The sequence below is a fragment of the Halichoeres trimaculatus genome, unplaced genomic scaffold (assembly GCF_033239565.1).
Source record: "Halichoeres trimaculatus isolate MK-OKI-2021-1 unplaced genomic scaffold, fHalTri1.1 fHalTri1_scaffold_20, whole genome shotgun sequence".
NCBI lineage: Eukaryota > Metazoa > Chordata > Actinopteri > Labriformes > Labridae > Halichoeres > Halichoeres trimaculatus.
Window position 1 is genome coordinate 3,300,541 of NW_027437198.1, and position 7,338 is coordinate 3,307,878.

The 7,338-nt window shown below is 41.8% G+C and overlaps 1 protein-coding gene across 2 annotated transcripts; it reads right to left on the reverse strand.

Moving 5' to 3' along the window:
- Positions 1 to 2,142: 2,142 nt before the first annotated feature.
- On the reverse strand, positions 2,143 to 6,984 carry LOC141810005 (zona pellucida sperm-binding protein 3-like). 2 transcript variants are annotated; one of them, XM_074697299.1, is made up of 8 exons: positions 6,426 to 6,984; positions 6,231 to 6,346; positions 6,061 to 6,152; positions 3,082 to 3,259; positions 2,868 to 2,985; positions 2,694 to 2,779; positions 2,318 to 2,430; positions 2,143 to 2,238 (listed from the first exon to the last, which is right to left on the reverse strand). In XM_074697299.1, the coding sequence occupies exons 1-8, from the start codon at positions 6,795 to 6,797 to the stop codon at positions 2,195 to 2,197; spliced, it is 1,119 nt and encodes a 372-aa protein (XP_074553400.1). In that variant the 5' UTR covers positions 6,798 to 6,984; the 3' UTR covers positions 2,143 to 2,194. The 2 variants fall into 2 exon arrangements, with proteins under 2 accessions (XP_074553400.1, XP_074553399.1); XM_074697298.1 differs by having other exon boundaries at positions 2,143 to 2,247.
- Positions 6,985 to 7,338: the final 354 nt, after the last annotated feature.

The window sequence follows — 7,338 nt, forward strand, 5'->3', positions numbered from 1 at the left end:
TTGGGCCTATAAAGCCACCGTAACCTAACCGTCTCTGGTTCATACCTGATCCTCCGTCTTCTGTTTAGCCACGCTGTTGCTAGCATGTTGTGGGTCAGGACACCCAGAGCATAGTGTCTCCTTGCTGCGCGCATTCGTCTTCTCTGTTCCAAAATTGTAAACGGTGTTGTTAAGCCTTCTTTGAAGGAGCTGCTCTTGAAACTGAAAATGATTTTGCAGCTCTAATAAGAGCACAAACACATGTTTACCTCCATTTCCTGGTCTGTATTTTGTGTGCCGCCTTTGTCAGTGCTGTCCAATGAGAGCACTGATCGTCACACACGTGGATGTGTTTACAGAATATAGTCCACCTGCAAAAAGTACAATCTGAATATGAACCGCACCAAACGAAAAAAATAAAGTCCGCTTTTGGTCCGGACCAAACAAGTGGACCAAAGGACTTTTCTGGTCTGACTACAGCCTAGGTGTCTCAGGGTCAGGTACAGACCATGTTGGCCCCTGCAGTTGTATTCTCAAATGACTGTTGCATAAGCCTTATTTTACTGACTTCTCAACAGTGTCAGTGAATGCTTGAAGAAAAATAAAATAAAATAAATAAATACAGGAAATATTTGTGCGACCAATCTTCAGGGCCACCATATTGGTTTCCACAATGTCTGCACTGGCCTGATATCATACCTGCATCAAGAACTGACCTGTAGGCTCGCAGCTGATGGACTTTCATGCGCTTTGTCAATGACAGTGTCATTTTACTTCTTCTTTTGTTTTCTTTTTAAAAAAAAATTATTCTGAGTCCTACAATTGTGTAGCTGTTGACATAGCAACTGCATATCCTCCTGGTTTGCAGGATGCAGTAATCCCTTGTAAAATAATTCACATTCTTAGTTGTCTTCATTAGTCAGAGAGTTGCTGGCACACAAGCAACTGTGAGACAGAGCATTTACAAAAACCAACATTTTTTTTTAACTTCAATCAATTAGCAAATTACACAGCTGAAATGCATTCTGGGAATAGGATACAATAGTAGGCTCAAATTGTAGGCTTGCAGCTGATTGGTTGTGGTGATGAACTTGACCTAAACAATCTAAAAAGAAAAAAAAGGTACTCAATTACATTGATAATCAAACCCTTTTTTAATCCCAGCTCTATGACCTGTTTCTGAACCATCCTCAGTGACAGTTTTCAACTCTGTCTTTTTGCTCTTTGAAATCCAGTGATGTGAAGTATCAGAGAAGTCAGAGCCAATGCAGTGTCCAACCAGTGAGTGATATCCCATATGGGGGCGTGTCTGAGAGCAAAGACTTCTGCAAAGCCTGCTCTTGTATGTCCTCACTCATCGTTTCTTTGATCAGTCTCCTTCCTCCTCTCTTCTCCAAGCACAATTTACGTTTGAGATGTCCTTTACTATGATGGTCCAGAAAGCATTCCCGGTGCCACAGAGGAGAGAGGAGACTGCAGTTTAACACTTTGAGATGCTCTCATAGACTCTGAGACATCATCCATCTGTTTCTGAGTTTTGATGCGAATCGTTGGAGGAGACCATACTGAGAATGGGTCTGGTTTATAGTGTGCTCCATTTGTACTTGGAAGTCTGAGTTTACAAGTTCTGAGAGGGAAATTTCATTTGGAACGCCCCCTGAGTGAGTGAGGTTGGGATGTCCTACAGGGAAGTCAGCGGAACCACATCACCCCTGAGTTTGCAATAAAAGATGTCTGCCCAGGGAGTAAACAGTAATTCAGCTCCTGTTATAATCCTTTTATTTTAGCACGTCTGACCAGTGTTTGCAATAAATAAGCTGTGTACACAGTATTATTCTGTGTTTACGTACAGAAATATTGCTGGTTGCTGGAAATATTGCAAGTTTTTCCAACTTGGTAACTGGAACGCTTTGAACTCAGAGATGACGTCATTTCCATACCCCACTTCCCAGTTCTGATGCAAACAGAACGCAGCATTAAAACCCTTCTATCTAAGGTGCGCCTGCTTTTTCGGTCTGGTGAGTTAGAACCAAAAAAAAGAAAGGATTCCTTCCCTCACTGAATTTTATACAGACAAAATTTAAAAACCTGCTGGGAGCAGGACAGACCATATTTAGTCAGAAATCAAAGCACTCTTGATTCAGTACAATTTATTTAGTCTTAATACAAAAAACTAAAATGGCATTTAAGATATTTACTGAATAAAGTTCTTTGTTTACTTTCTGGGGTAAATCTTCAAAGGTCCAAGAGTTAGACACGCTGTGAAATCTGAAACATGAAGCAATCACATTCATATGCATTATGTTTTTTAACAAGAAAAAGACATGGTTCATCTCACCTTCAGGCACAGAAGTTCTTTGATTTGAGACGTCCCTCCGACCTGGAGGGGATGTAGGACAGGTACTGTCACAACATCTGCACATGTGGTCACCTCCATCCACGTTTTCCCACCTGAAGAGAAAAGCATGTCAAGCATATCGCTGTCAATAGAAGTGAGGAGTTAGTTTTTAATAAATGAAACTGTTGTAGGAGTCAAACAGCAGATTGGGTAAAACTGGGAATTCCTTCACTCTAGTTTATGTTTAAAATCTGATAATTATTTTTAATTTTCCCAATTTGAATATCTGCAGAAATGATCACTTTGATTCTTAAATATACAGCCTCTCTTGCTGTTTTATATTTCAAGCTAAGCTATGATCACAGAAGGGAATCACCTTGAGTGCACATAGTTGCAGGCCTTGTTAACGGAACTGCTTCTCCACATGTCAGGGGTGGCTCTCAGCTGGCAGGTGAGGAACATCTATGCAAACAAACAGTACAAAACAAACGCCATCAGACAAACATTTCCATTCATTGAATGAGACTGGTTATACTGAATCAGGTCTCACCAAGTTCCTGGAATCCTGCTGAAACAGGAAAACATCCATCTGCAGCTGAACCAGATCAGCTCTCGTTCTGGGTCTGAAGTGTGAGCGTGTTCCCCCGTCTTTTGCTTCAGAGAGGCACCTGAAACCAGTTTCCAAACAGGGATGGAGTCAGTTCAGGTACAGGTTTCTCTTACTGTGCATATTCACACTTGTTTTGACGTTCGTCAGGTCTTACCCGTGGTTTTCAATGAAGTAGTATTTGGGCTCTGAAGTGACGTCAGGAGACAGAGTGGCCACGCAGCTGTCAATGAACAGTTGTCTGTGTGTTGAATCAGGACCAGCGTAAGACGCCTGCAGCTGTAGAAGGTCTCCCAGGTAGAAGGATGTGGAATGTGTCTCATGTGTCCAGTCATCTGGAGGCAAACACAAACACCACTCCTTGTATCAAAATGGTTAATGTTAAAACTTTGCTTAGGGGAGACTGGGGACAGTGGTAATATTTTGGACATTTCTGTCTCCAACTTTAAACTTTTTAATTCAATGTGTCTAAACTGATGTACAAACTAGCTTTAGGTCTCTGCTAATAAATGGACTAGGAACTGTCTGTGAGGCACAAACAGGAAATGCATGGCTTTACCTCAAAAACAAGGGGTGCAATGTTACAACTGACCCACAGTCTGGGTCAGTTGTAAAATAACTTGTGGTAAAATGTAACATGATGAAATAAAGATCATGACAATGAATTAAGATATTAAAAGCTTTTTTTTTTTCAAACTTTTTAATAAAATTGCTGTGGTTCTGACTTAGCCCTATAACTTCTAATGTAGCATATTTGATACACGAGTTTGAAAGTTCCCTATTTCATAAACATGACAGTTTCCTTAAAAATCTGTAAAAAATGTAAAAAAATAAAATGAAAAAAAAAATTTAAAAAGTATTTTACCCCCTTGAGGATTATCATTCTTGTACAGGGGGCTAAAGTTGTATTTTGTCCCTTTTCATGTCTGTTATGAGTAACATTAGTGAATCCTGGTTATGTCCTACTAGTCATCTCCCAAGCAGAGCTAACGTAACCTCACTCTTCATTTTATTGATAGACTCTCAAGTTTGAACAGACCACTGTAGGATAACTGCTGCATGTGGGTTGGAATAAACGTTAGCACAAACAGTTTAGCCCTTTTAGCCTTTAGCTTGGGCTCTATCACTCTCCCTTTATCCTTCTTCTCCTCTCCTGAACTTTTTCTGCCTGACAGTTAGGCTCCAGTGTCCACCATTTCGACAAAATTAATCACAGAAATCGCTTTTAGCAGAGAAAAACTCTGGTCTCTCTTCTCACTACTAAACTTTGTCAGCTGGGGTGGTGTTGTCGTAGAGAATTAGGCTGTATTCAGACCAGAAAAGTCCTTTGGTCCACTTGTTTGGTCCGGAACAAAAGCGGACTTTATTTTTTTACGTTTGGTGTGGTTCATATTCAGATTGTACTTTTTGCAAGTGGACTATATTCTGTAAACACATCCACGTGTGTGACGATCAGTGCTCTCATTGGACAGCACTGACAAAGTGCGGCACACAGAATACAGACCTGGAAATGGAGGTAAACATGTGTTTGTGCTCTTATTAGAGCTGCAAAATCATTTTCAGTTTCAAGAGCAGATCCTTCAAAGAAGGCTTAACAACACCGTTTACAATTTTGGAACAGCGAAGACGAATGCGCGAGGAGACACTATGCTCTGCGTGTCCTGACCCACAACATGCTAGCAACAGCGTGGCTAAACAGAAGACGGAGGATCAGGTATGAACCAAAGACGGTTAGGTTACGGTGGCTTTAGAGGCCCAAAAGGCACATGTATCCTGTAGTTAGTTCGGCTTTTGACCTTGGGTAGTATTCTGACCTGCACTGGAGAACCATGAACCACACCAAAGTTCGTTTGGAGGCGGACCAAGGCCACCTCAAAAAGTGGGTCTCGGTCTGGTTGTTTGGTCCGCACCAGGGTTCGTTTGTGTCTATTCACACCTGCATGAAAAGTCCACACCAGCGTGGGAAACGAACCCTGGTCTGTTTAAAGTGGACCAAACAGTCCAGGTCTGAATACGCCCTTAGACTTAGTAAATCAATTTGGTCCTGCTCGACCCAATCAGGAAGCTAAGAAGTAGCATTCAGGAATAACCTGTGATACTGGTGCTGATAATGTCATTTTAAAGTTTAGATTAGGATCAGGCATGTATCCAGAAGGGAGACTTTTTCATGATCACCCAGAAACTCCTCACAATATTTTTTTTAACAAATTGACACCTCTCTGCAATCACAGTGAGGAAAGAGCTACAAATGTATTTTCCTCTAAACAAGCTGTCCTCTGCTCTGGGGAGCTGACGTTGTCCTCTATGCAAAGCGGCTCTTGTTCTAATGAAACATCTGCAAATTGCAGCACCAATGAAATATGAAACAGGAAAATTAAATAACTCAACCCAGGAGAGGTTGGTGAGAGGTCATCAGACTGATTTCAAATGATTGACGATGATGATGATGATGTATAGAGTTTATACATGTGATCTCACATTTTTCAGACCTTGTCTCTTAAATAGTGTTTCCACCAAGCAGTCCAGGTCGGTTCAGTACGGTTTGGTACAGTTAAGCCTGATCCCGTTTGTGTTTCCACAGCAAACTGTGCCCTCTCGTGGTGAGCGGCGTGTAAGCCGGATGTCGCTATTAGCTTACCCCGCTATTAAATCCAACAAAGAAGAAAAACGGTACACAGTAAACAAAGAGCACAGATGGAAGTCATGCAGCATTTCATCCTCTCTGTGATTGGCATGCAGCTCTTTGATACAAAGTGTAATCAAGCTTTGTTTCAGAGAAGTCTGTGTGCTGCCAGGAGAAATACAGCCGCTGTCGGGGTAAGTAAGGATTCTTCTGACCAATCAACTGTCTGCAGTGTGTTGCTCCGCCTTTTGAGAGCAGACCGGTTCAGTCTGGCACCCATACGGAAGGGTCCCGAAAATGTAGGCCGGCTCATCTCGGTTTTTAGGGATCTGTCCCGGGATAAGTCAGTGGAAACGCAGCAAAATGCGTGCCGTACCAAGACAATAGCCTATAGCTTTAGACTACGATGAGGAGTTTGTTCTCATAAATTTACCTTTTTTTAACATGGCCTCAATCCTGTTGTCTGACAGAGATGAACTGTAAAGAAACCAGAGATGAAGTAAACAAACGTACCGTTCATCAGTTTGAGGGAGAAAGCAGAGTCCTGTGTTGGAGGGGAGAGGGTCTGAGGAGGCAGCTGACTGGTGCTGCTCACAAAGTGAGTCCTGTCAGAGAGTCAGCAAACAGATTCACATGAACCAGTCCGAGAGGTTTTTCTTTGAGAAACCCTGATCAAATGTTACCTTTTATAGTGACAGGAAACAGGAATCACAGCTGGAGCGGTCCTGGTGATACCATAGTGCCTGGCAGCTGGTATGACGATCAAGTTGTTTGAGTAAATCACAGAGTCCTCAGAAATCTATCAAAGTTAAAAGACACCAAGATACAGCCCTCACTTAGTACCCACACACACTGAAAAGTTTCTGTCCTGAACTTACTGTAAGGATGGAGCCACAGTCCTGCAGTCCAGTCTGGATAACGTACTCTGATCCAGCAGCAGCAGCATGGCTGCACCAAGCCTGTGGCTGATCAACCTGTCCCAAAAACAGCTCCTCTGCTGACATCGGGTGTCCAGTTTGAAACAGATCAGCCTTCACCACAATGATCATGGATGAGTCTGTGCATTCAACTTTTACGGTGGATTCTTCTTCAGGTTCTCTGAACTGTTCTTCATCTATTTTCAAAGTTTTGTATTCTCTTCCCTCTGCATCGATCATGGGACCCTCTTTCAGAAGTCTAATGGCCTCTGCAGCATAAAGTGTCACCATCATCAGCAGCAGAATGGAGGCCAAGTCAGCTGTAGTCCACATTTTACTCTTTTCTCATCAATAGGAGATTTGTTGAGGAAGATAATGCAAGAACTTCTACTCAGCCCAAGAGGAAAAGTACACAAAAAAGTTTTTGGTAAGAAGCAAAAAACTCAAACACAAGAGTAAATCCTCTCTTCACAGTCCAGACCAGACAAATCACAAGAAGAGTGCAGCTGGAAGTAATTACCCCCTCGCTAATGACCATTTAAGCCTGTGATTGGTCAACTCCCAAAAGGTGAACACCCAGAATTTGAGCTTTAAGAATTCAAGGTTTCTCACATTAAAAAATATGCAATTAGAGACATTGATGAAGAAAAGAAAAGAAAAACAGAAAGACTCTTTGCAGTAAATAAGCAGTTCTTAAATATGAAAAGAAATAAATGTGTCACACTCACAGCAACTTTTTGGCCGTATAACATATTGAAAGTCCAGAAACATCCCAAATATTAATCCTCACCTCCAGAAGAACATTTCACTAAGTATAGGAGTTTATCTTTTCTCACACCTGAAGGTTGTCATCATACTGTGCTCAAGACAATGT

What these genes read in the sequence shown, in the direction of transcription:
- LOC141810005 (XM_074697298.1), bottom strand. Translation starts at nt 6,797, where the DNA reads ATGTGGACTACAGCTGACTTGGCCTCCATTCTGCTGCTGATGATGGTG. An exon ending in GTTTCCTGTCACTATAAAAG is followed by an intron (nt 6,153 to 6,230) that starts GTAACATTTGAT and finishes ACTCTCTGACAG; the next exon opens with GACTCACTTTGTGAGCAGCA. An exon ending in AGCAGGATTCCAGGAACTTG is followed by an intron (nt 2,780 to 2,867) that starts GTGAGACCTGAT and finishes TTGTTTGCATAG; the next exon opens with ATGTTCCTCACCTGCCAGCT.